Consider the following 18,118-nt stretch of genomic DNA (forward strand, 5'->3'; position numbering starts at 1 on the left):
GTTCTTCCATCCTGTGGCAGGAGCCCCATCTGCCCTGCTCACCACCGTGTCCCAGAGCTTGCCTGCACGCCATCTGGAATTTACCATTCCTATTACTTGATGAGGTGCATCAAAGGAATTGCTTCTCCAAGTCGTTGGGGCTTGTGGATTTCTGCCGAGCTGGAAGCACTTCTGTTCCCAGGATGCCAAGTCTATGACCTTCTCAGGCATTTTGTTTCTCCATCTAACACAAATACGGAGTAAACCTGTGACACTGGCTGAGGTTCCCCCACAAACGGCTTTCCTTTAGCTGCTGCTCTTCTCAAATGGCATATTTGTACTTGTGGTTTCACTGAATGTCCAGGTGAACTGCCATCTGTAATCAATCTTAAAATGTCTTGAAGGTGGTCGACATCATGGTATTTTTTTAAAGCAGTGATTCCCAGCATCCGTGTAACTGTCACTGATCAATAAAAATCTTCTGAGGATATTCTAGACCTTTCGTTCATTCAAAGAATCTGACGGCATAATCATCCATTATTAAAAGCAGAAGCAAATTACTGTGTTGCTATAAAAAATGAAATTTTGATCAACCTTTAAGACCAGAGTCCAGAGAGCTGTCCCAAACAATGGACTTTTTATCTTTTATACAATATACTTCTGCAATCAGAGGTTGAAGAAGAAATAGAATCTAGAGTTTTAAATGTAGGTGGGACAGTGATAGACAACAGACTCTGTATGATTTCAATACCGTTGAAAGTGAAAAATGAAAATGTTAGTTGCTCAGTCATGTCCGACTTTTTGCAACCCCAGGACTGTAGCCCACCAGGCTTCTCTGTCCATGGAATTCTCCAGGCAAGAATACTGGAGTGGGTTGCCATTCCTTTCTTCAGAGCTTCTTCCCGACCCAGGGATCGAACCCAAGTATCCCACATTACAGGCAGATTCTTTATTGTCGGAACCACAGGGGAAGTCGGTCAATGCCTTTAGACCATGAAGCTTTTGCACTTTGTTTTATGTCCCTGGATATATTCCAGTGTCTCCCAGTTTACAGTCTATGGGAATTTGAATAAAATTTTTATCCTACTGTCCTGTGATTTTGTATAAATCTTAATTACGTTGAATAGGTTCACAGTGCTTTTCAGGTCTACTATATCCTTTTACTTCTTTGTATATTCATTCTACTAACTTTTGAGGGTTCAATATTGAAACTCCAATTAAAAATCTTAATTTATCTACTAAAAAATAATTGTAATATATAGTGGAACTTGGAGAAGGCAATGGCAACCCACTCCAGTATTCTTGCCTGGAAAATCCCATGGACGGAGGAGCCTGGTGGGCTACAGTCCATGGGGTCGCACAGAGTTGGACATGACTGAAGCGACTTAGCAGCAGCAGCATAGTGGAACTATATGTAATCTTATTCTGTATTTTTCAAGTTTCCTATAAATGTGTTGTCACACTTTCATAATTTACATAATTTCATAGCCCACTCCAGTTTTCTTGCCTGGAGAATTCCATGGACAGAGGAGCCTGGTGGGCTACAGTCCATGGTGTCACAAAGAGTCGGACACAACTGAGAAACTAACATTTTCACACTTTCACTTCCAGCTATCTTTAATTATTTCTTTTACTTGAATGTTAGGTTCCTTTAAACACATTCTTTATTTTCATTAGGAAATTTTTCAGAGGTGGTGGGAGCATTCTTTCCTCTAATATTTTCTAAAGAAATAATCCTTTAGGCAGTCAAAAGCTTTTTCAGCATCAACACTGGAATTATCATGGGTAATTTGTGCAATTTACAGTCATGTAATAAACTGAAGTTTTTCTTACATTATCTGGCGAGGGCCCTTTCATGACAAATCTACTTTGATCATGGATAGATATGTCATCCCATTAGGTGATTACAGTCTTTTTGGTAACAAAAAGATAAAACAAGATAAAACAATTTCACCTTTTGCTTTGGGAGTAATGCAGGTCAGTGAGATTCCATTCCTGCTGATGTTCCCTCGGGCATGGGCAAAACTGCTATACAGCCTGCCTCAGTTCTTAGTTAGGCATTTTCTAGTCTACTCAACTGTCATTGGCGAGTGAAGGTTTGTTAAACACTCCTTAGAATTTGTATCTAAAACCCCACAGTAAATCTCTCTCTCACAGATGAGGCCTTAAGCGTTTTTCTTTTTTTGGCTGAGCCACAGGGCACGTGGGATCTTAATGCGTCTGACCAGGGATGGAGACCACACCACCTGCAGTGGAAGTGCGGAATCTTAACCACTGGACCACCAGGGAAGCCCTAATATTTATAGTTTTCAATACGTTCTCAGGTTCCTTTTTCTGTGTCAGCAACATTGAAAAACTGTGTGTGACGTTCTGTTCATAGCAATTTCTTCTGTTGAGCAGCTAATCCCTTTTAAAACTCTCCCACTGGTTCTAAGACAGAGAATTCTCCTCCTCCTCCTGCCTGAAAACTGCCTCTCCATCTCTGTGGCTCCTTTGCCTCCTATGATGAATCACAGGGACCCCACACCTGTTTTCCCTCCTGTGTGTCTACACCTTCTCCTCGGGGTCCTCTCTTAACTCACCCACGTACATGGTTCCCCAACCTCCAGTCTCAGCCCCAATCTCCTCCCTTGGGTGTCCTCTTTTCAAAAGAAAAGGTAAAGAAGTCATTATGGAAAAATGGAACTTTGTTGGACTGGTTTGCAGTTACAGCTTAGTGAGTTTTTATTTTCAGTTAAATATGGGGACACTGTATGCAGCTACGACTGAGGCCACTACAGTGTCCTGGGCTCCGTACTCTGCCAGGATTCCATCTCCCAGTGACTGTTCATTCCACTTCTCCTTGTTTATCTGCCCCTCTTGCTCTTCCATCTGGTTTTTTCTTTTTTTCCCCAAGGTTGTACATTGCTCATTCTCCTATTCAAATGGAACCTTGTTTTATCCTCTTTCTTTCTTTAACTTTATTTTGTATTGGGGTACAGCCAATTCACAATGTTGTGATAATTTCAGGTGACCAGCAAAGGGACTCAGCCATACATATACATGTATCCGTTCTCTTCCAAACTCCCCTCCCATCCAGGCTGCCACATAACATTGAGCAGAGTTCCATGTGCTATACAATAGATCCTTCTAGTTTATCTATTTTAAAAATTGCAGTCTGTTTTTATCCAGATTCCTACTCCCTTGAGTGGGGGAGGGATTTTAATGCTAACACCTCCCCCTCTGCTTCTTCCACTTATTTGTCAGACTGTTCTTTCCACTGAACAATTAGATGTTGGATTCTTTCCTTTAATTTGTTTTTCAAATATATTAAAAGGAATATCATTCCTAGTTCAATCTGTTCAATCCTAGTTCCCTTTTTATGTTACCCTGGATTTCCTCCTCTGAGGGCAGTTCTTTTTTTTTTTTTAATTGGAAGATAGTTTCTTTATAATGTGCTGAAGCCAGTTCTAATTCTTCAGTTTTCTTTGGTCTAGTCTGTTCTCTTCTCCTGCATTGACTGGGTCATGACTGGCACGTTTAGGCCCTTTGAGCTTCCCATGTACGCATCTTCTCCGGCCACAAGACAGCAAGCAAATCCTGCACAGTGCACCCTTCTGTTCCGCGGCATCTCTACAGGTCCTGATAGAAGTCTGGGCTTCCACTGAGTATCACTGTCCTTAGATATCAGGACTTACTGGAAATGGGTTAGACATATTCACAGGCCCACTGGTGCAGTCAGGATCCAAAGTCTCTAGTAATGAGCTAAGTCCCTGGTTTCCTTCTAGAGAACAGCTTATGCATCAGAGGGAACAGATCCTAATGTATGTTCATTAACTGTGATAAGAACTCTCTGGTATCACCTCAAAATTCTTTGTGCAAGTCACATTCCATTTAAGTCCATAGTCTGAGAAGGACAGACAACCAAGTTGACTCAGGGAAGACTCACGACCTGTGGTTTTAAAGTCTTGGAATCTTCCATGACTCAAGTTCTCATTCAGCTTCCTTCCCCAAGAACAAAGAAACTACTAGGAATAAAGCAACAATCACAGGTGTGGTTAAGGGTCCTTCCTCAGGAAAAGTCAACATTGCTGTTAAACATCCAAGTTCTAAGCCCCCAGTCCCTAGAATGTGACCTAGGAAGGAGGACTTTTGCAGATATAATATGAGGTTATACTGGAGTAAGGCAGGTCCTAATTCAATACCACTGGTATTCTTAAAAGGAAAGAAAGACACAGGTATACATATATATATATAATGGAATACTACTTGATAAGAAAAAATGAAATTTCGCAATTGCAACAATATGCTTGGACTGGAAAGGCACTGTGCATGCGTGCTAAATTGCTTCAGAATCATGTCTGATTCTTTGCGACCCCGTGGGCTGTAGCCCACCAGGCTCCTCTGTTCCATAGGATTTTCCAGGCAAGAATACTGGAGTGGGTTGCCATTTCCTTCTCTAGGGGATCTTCCCCACCCAAGGATCGAGCCCCAGTCTCCTGCATTGCAAGTAGATTCTTTACCATTAGCGCCACCTGGGAAGGCCAGAAGACATTATGCTGAGAGAAATAAGTGAGAGAAAGACAAATAGTGCATATCACTTATATGTAGAATCTAAAAAGATAAAACAAACTAGTGGATATAAAACAATAGAAACAGACTCACAGATACAGAGAACAAACTAGTGGTTACCAGTGGGGAGAGGGAAGGGAAGGAACGAGGGACACAAAAGAGGTAGGGGATTAAGAGGTACAAGCTATTATAGAAAAGCAAATGAGCTACAAGGATATTTTTTACAGCAATTTATAAAATATTGGAAATATAGTAAATATTTTATAGTAATTATAAATGATATATAACTCTAAACAATTGTGCATCACTATGTTGCACACCTGAAACGTATATATTATACATCAACTGTACCTCAACTAAGAAAAGGTTAAAAAAAAAATCAAAGGCCTAGAGAAGAAAGAAAAGACACAGACACACACACAGAGGAGGCCCCCATGTGAAGACGGAAATGCACAAGGAGAATGTATAAGATGATAGAGGCAGAGTCAAGGAATTTCAAGGACTGTCGACAAGGCCGGAAGGAAAGAAGCACGGAACAGGGTCTCTGCTGGAGCCTTTAGGAAGAGCATGGTGCCGTCGGGTTGATTTCAGACTTTAGCCTTTTGACTCTGAAGACACCCAGCATGTGGTCATTTGTCAGAGCGGCCTCAGGAAATGAATACAGCTGCAGGGGAGTTGGAGGTGCCGGCGCCTGCAAGCAGCAGCCACGGCCCCTTCCGGCTGTCACACCCGGATCACAGACGCAGACCCAGACATCTGGTACCCGGGGTGGGCATGGGGGTGATGTGGAGGGGACTCAGAAGGGACCCGAGTCTCATGTTGTCTCCTGCACACGCGCACGCCACGCATGCCACACACGCCTGGATGGAAAAAGATCTGCTTCGGTCTCCCTGCCACATAATTCCTGTGGGATTCTTTCCAGCCTCTTCTTCTAGGAGACAGGGTCCTCTTCTTCACCCCCTGTGCGTACTCGCCAGTCTTGCACAGATCAGGCTGATCACGTGACACCAGCCTCTGGTTTCATATGCGGAGCCGATCTGCTGGAAGAGCCTCTTGGCCCCACAGCATCTGTTTGAGCCGCCCTCTCCTTCTCATCTCTCAGCAGCTGTGCGTGGGGGGCCCGGGGGAAGCCCCCCTCACAGGCCAGGCTCTCCAACAGGTACTGCTCACCCTGCAGCCCTCCCCACAACCGACCCCCCCAGGTGGAGACCCCCCACACGGCCTCTAGCTCGCCTGTCTGAGTCAGGGTAGCAGGATCCGGATTTTAGACTTCATCATGTACCGTCCTTAACAAAACTAGCAGCTTATGAGACAGAAGGTTCGGAGCACAAACCTCAGTACAGGCCAAGAGGTGCTCCCCACCCGATGACCCAGGAGATGGAGCCGATCACTTTATCATCCGCGCGGCACGTACACACACAGAACGAGGCTGGAGAGAACAGTGAGGCTGCTGGGACCTCAGGCAACAGCGACCTGCCTACCCAGGCTCTGCCAGGCTACCCTGAGCCCCAGGGACCAGTTACTCCACACACCACGCCCGTCCTGGGTGGGGAGCGCCATCGAGCAGTGCTGAAGCAAACGAGGACCCGAGTCGGGGCCGACAGCAGCTTCCCTTCCCCGGACAGGATGCAACAGGCTAGCCCCCCAGACCTCACCTGCACTGCCCGTGGTCCCTGTCGCACTCTGGGGTGGTGGCCCCGTCGGTGCCCGTCCGGGAACAATTGCAGCCTTCGCAGCCGGCCAGGGGGTGGAAGCCGAAGGAGTGCACGTCACACACGTCACACTGGGGCCTGACCGTCCGCGGAGGACACAGGCACCTCCCCGCCGTCTCCTCACAAAGGCGCCGGCCGCAGCTGCAAGCTGGCCAAGGATGAAGAGGGTAAGGGTTAGACGCCCCTGACCTCCAGCAAAACTGCACCGCCAGGATTTCCAGAAGCTTCCAAAGGGTGTCTGGGAGTAAGGTCTTGTTTTTCCTTCATTATGGCATCGCTGAGTGTGGTTGATCTGAAAGGCTCCTTTCTTGGGGCCAAGACCAACCACATCCAATGCTGAGGGTGGACACAGCGTGTAGACGCTGAGTGAGGCATCACTGGACCTATTGACCACAAGGGAGACCCCTGCAGGAGCCGCCCCTCACCCCCAGGCTGACGCTGTGTGTCATTCTAACATGAGGCCTGGCCTTCGTCAGAGGGTCTGCTCCTCTCAGTCTCCCTGAAGGGCCTTGACGTCGACCCAGGGCACTGGGCCCAAGATCAGGGATGGGGCCTGCGGCAGGCAAAGGCTGACCTCCACACGGGGACTTTGCACTCCTCACATGGCCTGGGCTGCCCCTTGTCGAGGGCGGCAGGACAATTCTTAGACGAAGATCCACGGCCTCCTCAGTGAGGATGTGCCCTCTGACCCTGGGTCTCCTCCCACCTCAACTAAGCTTTGGTGGTTAGGCTGCAAAAACTGAAGCCTAACCCATCCCACTAGGAAGAGGGCTGAGCTGTCCAGTGTTTTGAAGCTTGAGGTTATTTCCCTTCACCTGCTATGCCAAGGGCCTGGCTCCCCTAGCCCGGGAGACACAAATCTATCTTTTCTAGAAGCCTGTTACTCAGAGTGTGGTCGCTGGACCAGCGGCATGGGAATCCTCTGAGTGGCTGCGGGACTTGTTGACTCTCAGACCCCAGCCCAGGCCTCCTGACTCAGAATCTGCACTCTCACAAGATCCCCAGTTGAGTCCCCAGCACAGTGAAACTGGACAGGCCCTGCCCTGGGTGGGCTCCATCTGCCTGGATCAGAGATGACCTTGGCGGCCCCGAACGCGCACTTACGTTTGCAGTGCGGGAACCCATAGAAGCCCGTCTGACAGCGGGTACACTGCCGCCCGATGACGTGGGGCCGGCACGGGCACTGCCCACCCTTGGGGCTGCAGGGGTGGCCGATGGCCCCAGCGGGGTGGCACTCGCAAGGCAGTGCGCCCTCGTGGTAAAGAGCCACCAGGGTTCTGGCAGAGTTCTTACAGAATTCAGAAGCTCTCTGGGGGCTGTGGGAACAAGAACGCACAGTGAGATCCTGGGAGGCATGCCCAGAAATGGTCCCACCTTCCCCTTCCCGCACGCCCCACCAAGCGGTGTTTTGGGAGAGGGGCTCTGGAGTCTAGGAAAAAGTGAGAGGAAACACCACCCCTGGACTTACAGTGGTTGACAGCCACCCACCCACCCCCATCTACTTCAGGACTCATCACAGGGCTGGAATAAAAGGGTGAAGATTCACCTATAGGATGAGTTATATGGTATATAGGTTCTATCTCAATACAGCAGTCACCAAAAAATTTATACCTGCATGTACTATGATATACCAATTAGGATAATAATGAGGAAGAGGTGAATTGTCAACTTTTACTGAACATGTACGTTAAAAGTTTTCCCGTCACCTCATTAACCTCATAAGCTGAAGCTCCAATACTTTGGCCCCCTGATGGTAAGAGCTAACTCATTAGAAAAGCCCCTGATGCTAGGAAAGATCGAAGGCAAAAGGAGAAGCAGGTGGCAGAGGATGAGATGGTTAGATAACATCACCAACTCAATGGACATTTGAGCAAACTCCGGTAGATGGTGAAGGACAGGGAAGCCTGATGTGCTGCAGTCCGTGGGGTTGCAAAGAGTTGGACACAACTTAGTGAGTGAACAACAACCTGATAACCACCCAACCAATTAGGCCAAAGTCCCATTTCACAGGTAAGATGACAAAGGCTCCCAGAAGTTAAGCAACATTCTTGAGGCCATAGAGCTATGGAGGGTGGAGCAGGCACTCAAATCCACAGCGGTCTGACCTCAGAGGCCTTGCTCTTAATATTTTCTGAACAAGAGGTTTCCACCCTCTGGAGGCCCAGATTCCTCAGGAAACCTACAAGGGGGCAGGGAGGAGGGGTCTGCAGGAGAGAAAGCCAGGAACTGACACTCAGGGCTGTTCTGGGCTCTTAGCATCCGGGAACCCACTGAGGGAGGGTAGGGAGGCCCGGCCCTCTGTAATGCTCCCCACTGATCAGAGGGCAAAGGAGAGCGGGAATCAGGGCTAATGTGCCCTGCCGGAGAGGAAACCCTGTGTGGTATCTTTCAGGAATCCAAGTTGGCCGACAGGAAGCAACAAAGAGGAAGAGAAACCCCCAAGCAGCCTGTGAATCCCGGCTTGGGGGTGATCTGCTGAGATCAGAGTTGAAGAGGGAAATCCCGCCTAAATGTACATAATGAGATAATACACAGGTCAGTGTGTGCCGAGGATCTGGGACGCACTGCTGCTCCCTTGGGTGCCCAGAAGAGGAAGACAGACCCCAGAGCCACCCCTCCCCGGGCCTCCTGCTCGGGAAAGTGGGAGAGCCTCAGGCCTCCCATGGCCATGCCACAAAGTGATGTATGCATGTTAAGTCGCTTCAGTCATGTCCGACTCTTTCAATCCTAAGGACTCCTCTGTCCATGGGATTTTCCCGGCCAGAATACAGGAGTAGGTTGCCATGCCCTCCTCCAGGGGATCTTTTTGATCCTGGGATCAAACTCGCTTCTCTTGTGTCTCCTGCATTGGCAGGCAGGTTCTTTACCACTAATGCCACCTAGGAATCCCTCACACAAAGTGATACTTACTCAATATAAAAACTGTCTCCTCCACAATGGGTGACGAACTCCAGTGACTTGTCCAGTGATTTTCTGTGAAGGATCTGGTAGTCGTAATTCTCTGCAGGCACCACTAGGACACGGACCTAAATAAGGGAAAGTGTCAGCATGTCTTTGGATTTTCAGCAGCCCGGCACACCCACTGCTCCACCATGCTTTCTCTTCACTAAGATTGTGTTAAACCATCTCAGTCATGTCTGACCCTTTGTGACCCCATGGACTGTAGCCTGCCAGGCTCCTCTGTCACTGGGGAGTCTCCAGGCACGAATACTGGAGTGGGTTGCCAGATCAGAGTTCTTTACTGTTAAGTCCAAGACCACATGAAACAGGACTTACAAAAGAAGAATCACAAAGCAACCGTAACTCAGTGTTGAAAGCTCAGGACACATTCCCCCTTGGGAAATGATAATGAGCTGGGAGGACAGACCCCCTGGAGCACCTGCTCAGAGGAGTAGGAGCCTTGGGTGCTGGGTGGACAGGAGACAAGGACTTGTTATGATGTCCAGGGCTCCGTGTGATCCATCCCTGGGATGACCCTGGATCTTCAGGGGGTAGAATTTTGTATTTTTATTTATTTATTTATATTTTTTAGTATTTCTTTTTCTTTCATATTTATTTGGCTGTGCCAGGTCTTAGTCACGGCTCAAGGGATCGTTGATCTTTGTCGGGGCATCTGGGATCATTTTAGTTGTAGCATGCGAACTCTCAGTTGCAGCATGTAGAAGCTAGTTCCCTGGTCAAGAATCAAACCTGAACCCCTGCATTGGAAGTGAACAGTCTTAACCACTGGATCATCAGGGAAGTCCTCATTCTGTATTTTCAGAGAGTAAGCAAACTGAAATGGCAGGACCAATAGGGAGACTCATATGGTGGCTTGCCCCTGAAATGCCTACCCTATCAGATACTCTATTATGAATAATTGTGGCCTCAGTCTTTAAAAATACTGCCCTGTATTCTCTGTACCTGTATAAATCAGATCACACCAGTAACAAATGCTGCAGGAAATTTCAACCATCTTTGTCAACTGCTCACCCACTGACAGTTTACAGAGTCTATTGCTCTCAGGTTATTCAGTTCAATAAACATTGCCAAACATCTGTGCCAGATGGTGTTTCAGGCACAGGGATACAAAATGAATGGTCAGTCCCCTGTCCTTGAGATGACATCCTCAGAGAGAAAGGAGGCATGAGCAAGAATTGGAGGGTGCGGGGCAGGCCTGGACAGTGTCTGCTGGATCTCAGAGGCTTTACAGGCATTGGGTGACCATGATTCCACCAGCCAAGGTGATAAATAGGGGACAGGGCACCTGGGGTCTATGCAGGTAACAGGCTAAGCTGGAGGGACCTGTGTGTGCTCTGGCTATGGGGATGCACAGTAGATGGTCCTAGAGCTCAGGAAAGATGAGAAGTGAGGTCACAGGGGTGGGTATCATTCCTACAGAGGGGAGAACAGAATCAACAGGCACAGATGACGTCACATGAAAAGAAACCTTAGAACAAGGGGTCTCAGCGTCAAGCCCAAGGGAACGCTGACATGGAAGGGATGAAGGGGAAGAGAACTCACTGAAGGAGCACCAGAGAAAGCAGGGAAAGCCAAGAGAAAGTAGCTATGGGAGCCAAAACAAGATAGTTTCAAGAACAAAGGAGTGTTCAATGCCTCAGAGAGACTTGTCAGATGAGAGTGAGGAGGGACTGATGGAGACAGAGAGACAGCTCATATTGCTCATGCAGCAGAGTTTTTTCTTCCCAGTCGCTTCTCTAGTATTCTGATTTCCCTTGATTTTAATTGCCACAGATCTTTTTTTGCTAAAGGCAGCTGTAATATTTAAATATTTTTCTATAAACATGGCTTCAATTCCCTGGAGGAATTACTCTCATGAGCCAGAACAGACACACAGAGCAGCCGACCAAGGCAAGCACATGAAGAGCAAGAGAGGAAAAAGCAGAACACACCAAAACTAAGGACTTTCCTTCTGGAATCGTCACAGTCAGGGCCACCTCCGGCTCCGAGATGTCAAACTCAACCTGATCTCCGGCGATCACCTGGTCCTGGCAGCCGAGCATATGGGGGCAAAAAGAGGCCCGGAAGATACCTGGGGGCAGAGGGAGGCAGTCCTGTCACACCCCTGCCAGGACAGGTGAACCCCCAAACCCGCCTTGCTCCCCGTAGCTCACCTGACTGCAGCCGTCCTCCGTCCACAGACACCTGTGCCGGGAACGTGGGATGTGCTGGTTGATAAAAATGGACGATGATGACATACCGACCTGGGCGTGGTACTAGTCCTTGAAGGGTCACCTGGTTCTAGATGGAAAAAAAAAAAAAAACTTTCTCAAGCTGCAGAGCTATTACTAATTAGAATCAGAGGATATTTCAAGAATAAAAATCAAAACAACGCAGGTATTTATCCAGTAAAGACTGGGACATTGGGAAAGACTGAAGGCAAAAGAAGGGGGCGAGCGGGCAGAGGATGAGCTAGATAGCATCACCGACTCAACAGACATGAGTCTGAGCAAACTCCAGGAGGTAGTGAAGGACAGGGAAGTCGGCTATGCTACAGTCTATGGGGTTGCAGAGAGTCAGACATGACTTAGTGACTGAACAACAGCAATTTACCCAAGTGACATGAAAAACCCATAGTCACACAAAGCCTTCCCTTGAATCTTTGTAGCAGCTTTATTTGTAGTCACAAACTGGAAACCAACCACATGACTTTCAGCTGCAGAACGGATAAGCCAACAGTGGGACAACCATAACCAAGACTACAGGGAGTCTCACTTGGTACAATCACTTTGGGAAACTACTTGTGGTTTTTACCAAACATATAACTGAGCAATTGCATTTCTAGGTACGTCACAAGAGAAATGCATGCTCTGTGTGCAAAAGGCAACAAGAATGCTCCCAGCATTCAAGCACCACTTGTAATAACCATGTAACAACGAGTCAGACTCCATTTTCTTCTGTTTGATGGTTCTCAAGCTCCATCATTCATCTTTTGCCTTTTGTCCTACAGCTGGACAAGCTGTAAGAAAGCCTACATGTTCATCCCTTGGCAGAGGTGGGAAGTTCAAACCCCATGAATTCTAGCCCATGAGAGAGGGAGCCCTCACCTGGACCCCACCCCACCCCACTAGGCCCCTGCCTAACCACTAATGAAAACCAGGGTCAGACTCCAACACTCGCTCAGGCTTGTGTGTGAGCCAGGTTCTCCCCAGAAGGCCTCACCATGTGAGTAATAAGTCTTTCCAAACCTCAAAATAATAATTAAAAAACTACAAGAATAGCAACAATAAAAGATTATCTTTCAAATGAGAGCTGGGCCTTGGAGGGTAAGTAACTTACTAAAGGTCAGGGACTAATTTTATAGCAAAACCAGGACTAGAACTCTATTGTCATGACTGTAATTAATTTCCCCCTACTACTCTAGGCTGCTTACTCCATATGGGATCTTATTAAATTTCTTCTCCCAAATCCGTATATTTCCTATCTTAATGCAACATGAAACGACACGAGCCATCTCTAGGATGAAAAAGACATGTCATCAGAACAAACATTAAGTCCTGCAATTCTGTGTTTTATGATGAAAAAAAATGTGTTCCCTTCATATATTTCATCTTTGTGCTCTAGATGATTAACCAATACATGTTTATTGGGAATTTCCTACCTACAAATTGGGGTTGCAAAAAAATCTGTTAGATTTCTAAAAGTGCTTATGTTCTCATTTAAGAAGATAATTAATAAACTCAACCATGTTAAGTAGCAGTAGCCCATGCAAATATGACATATCCTAAGATGGGTTATGAAAAATTGCCAAATGACCGTCCAGACAGAGATGCAAGAGAGAAAGAGCGCGTCGGGATAGGCTGGCCCCAGACAGAACTAACTGCAAGCCTCATTCCTGGGATTCTCCACAGTTGAGAACAGAGGTGCTTAAACTTTAGGGGCAGCCAACACCCCTTGAGGAGTCTGTTAAAACACAGATTCCTGGGCCACCCTCCAGAGTTTCTGACTCAGCAGTTCTGGGGTGAGGCTTGGAGATCTGCATTCTTAACAAGTTCCCAGGGGTTGCCAGGGGGATGCAGCTGGTTGGGGCCACATTTTGAGAACCACCAGTTCAGAAGAAACATACTCGGGGTCACCCTACCTGTGGGGCCTTCAAGGTGACCCCAAGAACAGTATCGGCAGGAGGTGAAGGATCCTCAGGCAGGAGAGGGGAAGATCCACCACTCGGGACATCCAAAATCAGTGCTGTCGGAGGAGTTTCGGGGGGCAAGGAGACACAGAAGGCACTAGAAAACAGAATGTGGAAAAATAACCAAACTCAAAGAACTGTCCCTTGGTGAAGAGACAGACTCTAAGCACCAGAAGGACCCAGAGAAGGGCTTCCCCTGGGGATCCACTGGTTAAGACTTTGTGCTTCCACTGTAGGGCATGCTGGTTTGACCCCTGGCTGGGGAAGTTCCACATACCACCTAGTGCAGCCAAAAAAAAAACCATTTGGGACTCCCCTAGCGGTTCAGAAATTAAGACTTCACCCCCAAATGCAAGGAGTGTGGGTTTGATCCCACAGGCTTCGTGGCCAAAAAAACCAAAATATCAAACAGAAGCAGTACTGTAACAAATTCAATAAAGACTTTAAAAATGGTCCACATAAAAAAAAATCTTAAAAAAAACGGATCCAATGAACCACAGGTCTGCAGAGATCTTTATACAAAGATATTTGGTGTTCTGGATTGGCCAAGAATATCCCAGTTGCCTGCCTAATACAATGAGCTCAGTCCAGAAAAAAAATCTTAATTTTGAAGGAAAGGAAGCTAGAGGGAAACTTACTGAAACTTCCCTCTCTAGTACTAAAATTTATTGCTAAATGAGATCAATGGAATGAAACATTATTCACCTCTAAACATCAACGCTGACATAAAGCTATATAAAAACAAAGAGAACAAACAGCCATCATTTCTTTCAGGTACAGCCAGATTTTATTGTCTTGGTGGTTTCCATAAAGACGCATAAGATATCATGACTGTGTCCCTAAAGAATTTTTGAATCTACATCCAAATAACCTTCCCCAAATCCCAATAATCATTGGTTACCTAATTCTCATAACATAGTTGTGAGATGGGTCATTATTTTCATGGTTTTTTAAATGAAAAGTCTCAGACACAGAGATTAAAGGATTGGAACAGACTGGATCTTAGTGAGAGCTCAGAATAGAAATCAGAGTAACTCCCCTCAAGGACAAGGCTTAACCATTTCCCCCAGTTGCTACTGTGTCAGCTTCCTGATGTTACGGAATTCTGGAAAAATTGCTGGGATAAATGATTTAGCTCTTTAAAAAAAAAATGCACCACCAGCTTTTAGCATCTTGGCCTGGGATCACTTCTAAAGTGAAATATAAAGCATAACCTAAAAAGCATTAAGTATCACTAAGCACAAACAAGGGATAAAGGAAGGAAACACATTACCTTTGATTAACAAATCGCCCATAACTGGCAATGCATTTGACGTGAGGTCTCAAATATTCTGTTGAGAATTCTTCAATGGGTATGATACAAATTTGATGCTGTACAACAAACATAACAAGGTACATACCAGTTATCACCCAAGTCAAGGTTATGACCAAACATGCACTTCAAAGAAAACAGCTAAGAATTCATCCAGAGAAAATAAAACTATCACTCTACAGCAGTAAGTATCATAGGATAGCATTCTCTATGGCATCATTACATGGGCACAAATTCTTTTACTGTTATACAGGATCACTGATTAAATTGTTCCTGGAATAATCATATAAACAAATAAAATCATGTGGAAGTTCAAAACAACTCTGTCAGCAACTTTGGACAGTGTCTTCTCCCCTGCCCTGGGCTGATGCTGGCTCCTGAGACCCCTAGGCAGGGGGAGGCGGATGTGGTGGGCAGTTGGGGAGCTTGCTGTTCAGAAAGACGGATGCTCCTGCTATAAATAACCCTTCTCAATAGAGGAGGACTCATATCACAGGCATATCTGAACTCTGTCTCCAGAGCTAGTTTCTGAGGGACAGAAGAAACTCAATCAACAACTTAATACCACTTTTCATTTTAAATCAATAACTATAACCGGCTAGGTCACAAAGCTATTCAGTAACAACAGATTTTAACTGAACACCTACTATATGCCAGGCACTGAGACTGGGGGATCGTATGAGACCAAGATGGACACACTCCTGCTTTCATGGAGCTTTTATTCTAGCCAGCCTTGACTCTGAATGACATCTGACTATTTCAGAAAGGGCAAACTTATGCTTAAAAGAAGAACTTTCAGCCCCATCACAATTTCCAAAGATGAAAGGGTTAAGATTCACTTGGCTCATTATGTTCAAAAAAGAAAGTTGTCCTTAAAAAAAGAAAAGTCTTGAGTTATATAACATATAATAACTTTTAAAATATGAATTCCAGGTAGTTCTTAAGAGAAAGTTCATTTCTAATACTGTCAAGCACAAATATTTAAAACATATTAGAACAGGCTGGACTGGCATTTCCCAGGTGTGACACATGCTTAATATTAGCAGTAACAGGAAGTTGCTTCATACTTAATCTTATGTTCTCTGAGATATTTATTATAAATCTGAGTACCCCATTCTTAGCCCAGATCCCACTGTCTCTGTTTATCACAATTCTCAATACTAAAGTTATGCTATTAAAAGGGTAATCTGTAAAAGCTAGCACTTTAACTGATAACAATATATATCTAATTAATTGAAAATACTCTTCTTGAAACAGAGCAACAATGGTCTGGAAAAAATACCAGGTGATTGCAACCTTGAAAGTTCTGAAGGAATCTGCAAAGAAGCTAACAGACATAATAAGAGAGTAAAGAAAATAAACAGTCCCTAATGACATTTCTATATACCAGCAATAATAATAGATTAGGAGATATACTGACAAAAGATATTTCATTCATAATAGTAACAACAAATAAAAATGAATTAAATGGAGTTTTGTGAAACATGTCCAAATTTGATGACTGAACTTTACTGTATGCTATAGGAAAAGGTTCCAACAAATGAAGGGGCAAGACAGATTTCTAGATGGGAAAATAAACATCGTAACTCCAGCAATTCTCTGCAGGTTAATTTTATAGATGTAATGCAAACACAGCCAAAACTTCAATAAGCTTTAGAAGTATATATGCTTATCAATAAAAAAAATTTTTCTAAAAATCAGTGGCCAAAACAGAAGCATACCAGAAGGAATTGGGCCATCCGGGCTCTGAGCCGAACGTCCGCATCTGCTAACAGCTCGTACACGGTGAGGCGACCCCTGCCGTCGGTCACAGCGCTGCGGCACAGAACGCTGCAAGAAGAAACAGTTTCTCTTAGCCTGGTTCCCCTGGTCTCCCTCCCACCCCTGTGAGGTGGCTGATTGTGCTTCAGTTTCTCCTGTTCATAACTGGGTCACCAACAGTGAACTTCCCTTCAGGTGGAGTTTAGCACGGATGCAACCCATCATTGGTGTGGGAAAAAGAACCTTCTTTCTGTGCTCTGAGCTGTACCTCTCAGGGCTGATGGCCATCACCATCTCCACTGGTTTTACGGAATATCTGGTTTGGTCTTCTGAGAAACAGCCCAAGGGCCAGTAAAGTCTGATCTCTAAGGCAGTCTTCTTGGAAATTGACCAATATCGTTGGTAGTGGCGGTTTAGTTGCTAAATCGTGTCTGACTCTTGCAACCCCATGGACTGTAGCCCTCCAGGCTCCTCTGTCCATGGGATTCTCCAGGCAAGAATACTGGAGTGGGTTGCCATGTCCTTCCTCTAGGGGATCTTCCCGACTCAGGGATCGAACACAGTCTCCTGCATTGCAGGTGGAGATAACTCTTATGCTATCAAGAGTTATCACAGCATTATTTTGGAAAGTGGTATTCTTTTGCCTTTCTGCTGGGGTATTGCTTTTTAACAACACAGACCTCACTTGAGAAATTCTGGGAAAGGTTCAAACCTCAGCAGGAGAAGCTGCCATGTTGAAAGGGTCTGTCATTTGAAATAGGTTTTTATGGGTCAAATATTTTCCAATTGCACCATATTTTTGGACTTCGGTACTTGGTAGCCTGGTCACTTACACTGATCACATGACATGCAAAGTAGAGAAAAAGGGAATATTTTAAACAAAGGAAAAGATACCACGGGACTTGCCTGGGAGTGGTTAAATACAATAAAAGTGATTCCTGGTCTAATGCAACACTGTCTTCGAAATCTAACGATGGAGAACTTCGGTGCTGTCACCACATCTGGAGTCAAAATCATCTGCAGAATATCATGCACTTCTCTCCTTAAAACACCATTCAGAAGGAAGAAAGGGCAACCCACTCCAGTATTTTTGCCTGGGAAAGCCCAAGGACAGAGGAGCCTGGAGGGCTACAGTCTATGGATTGCAAAAGAGCCAGACATGACTTAGTGACTAAACAACAACATGGCTACCTATACCAACGTGTTATCTTTATTCAGTCAGTTCAGTTCAGTCGCTCAGTCGTGTCCGACTCTTTGCGACCCCATGAACGGTAGCATGCCAGGCCTCCCTATCCATCACCAACTCCCAGAGTTTACTCAAACTCATGCCATCCAGCCATCTCATCCTCTGTCGTCCCCTTCTCCTCCTGCCCCCAATCCCTCCCAGTATCAGGGTCTTTTCCAATGAGTCAAGTCTTCACATGAGGTGGCCAAAGTACTGGAGTTTCAGCTTCAACATCAGTCCTTCCAATGAACACCCAGGACTGATCTCCTTTAGGATGGACTGTTTGGATCTCCTTGCAGTCCAAGGGACTCTCAAGAGTCTTCTCCAACACCACAGTTCAAAAGCATCAATTCTTCAGCGCTCAGCTTTCTTCACAGTCCAACTCTCATCCATACATCCATACATCTCATCCATACATGACCACTGGAAAAACCATAACCTTGACCAGA

General features: G+C 45.8%; 1 protein-coding gene across 5 annotated transcripts in view; it reads right to left on the bottom strand.

The window, feature by feature from the left end:
* Positions 1-18,118, bottom strand: part of LAMA3 (laminin subunit alpha 3) — a 247,400-nt gene that overhangs the window by 100,653 nt on the left and 128,629 nt on the right. For all 5 annotated transcript variants that reach the window (XM_065932447.1, XM_065932446.1, XM_065932445.1 and 2 more), the window contains 8 exons: positions 16,405-16,513; positions 14,645-14,742; positions 13,324-13,468; positions 11,357-11,483; positions 11,135-11,274; positions 9,153-9,268; positions 7,347-7,558; positions 6,186-6,390 (listed from right to left, as the gene is read on the bottom strand). In XM_065932447.1, coding sequence (XP_065788519.1) covers positions 6,186-6,390; positions 7,347-7,558; positions 9,153-9,268; positions 11,135-11,274; positions 11,357-11,483; positions 13,324-13,468; positions 14,645-14,742; positions 16,405-16,513 — 1,152 coding nt within the window. The remainder of the gene's footprint in view (positions 1-6,185; positions 6,391-7,346; positions 7,559-9,152; positions 9,269-11,134; positions 11,275-11,356; positions 11,484-13,323; positions 13,469-14,644; positions 14,743-16,404; positions 16,514-18,118) is intronic.

Source organism: Muntiacus reevesi, chromosome 4, assembly GCF_963930625.1.
Source record: "Muntiacus reevesi chromosome 4, mMunRee1.1, whole genome shotgun sequence".
In the NCBI taxonomy this organism is placed as follows: Eukaryota; Metazoa; Chordata; class Mammalia; order Artiodactyla; family Cervidae; genus Muntiacus; species Muntiacus reevesi.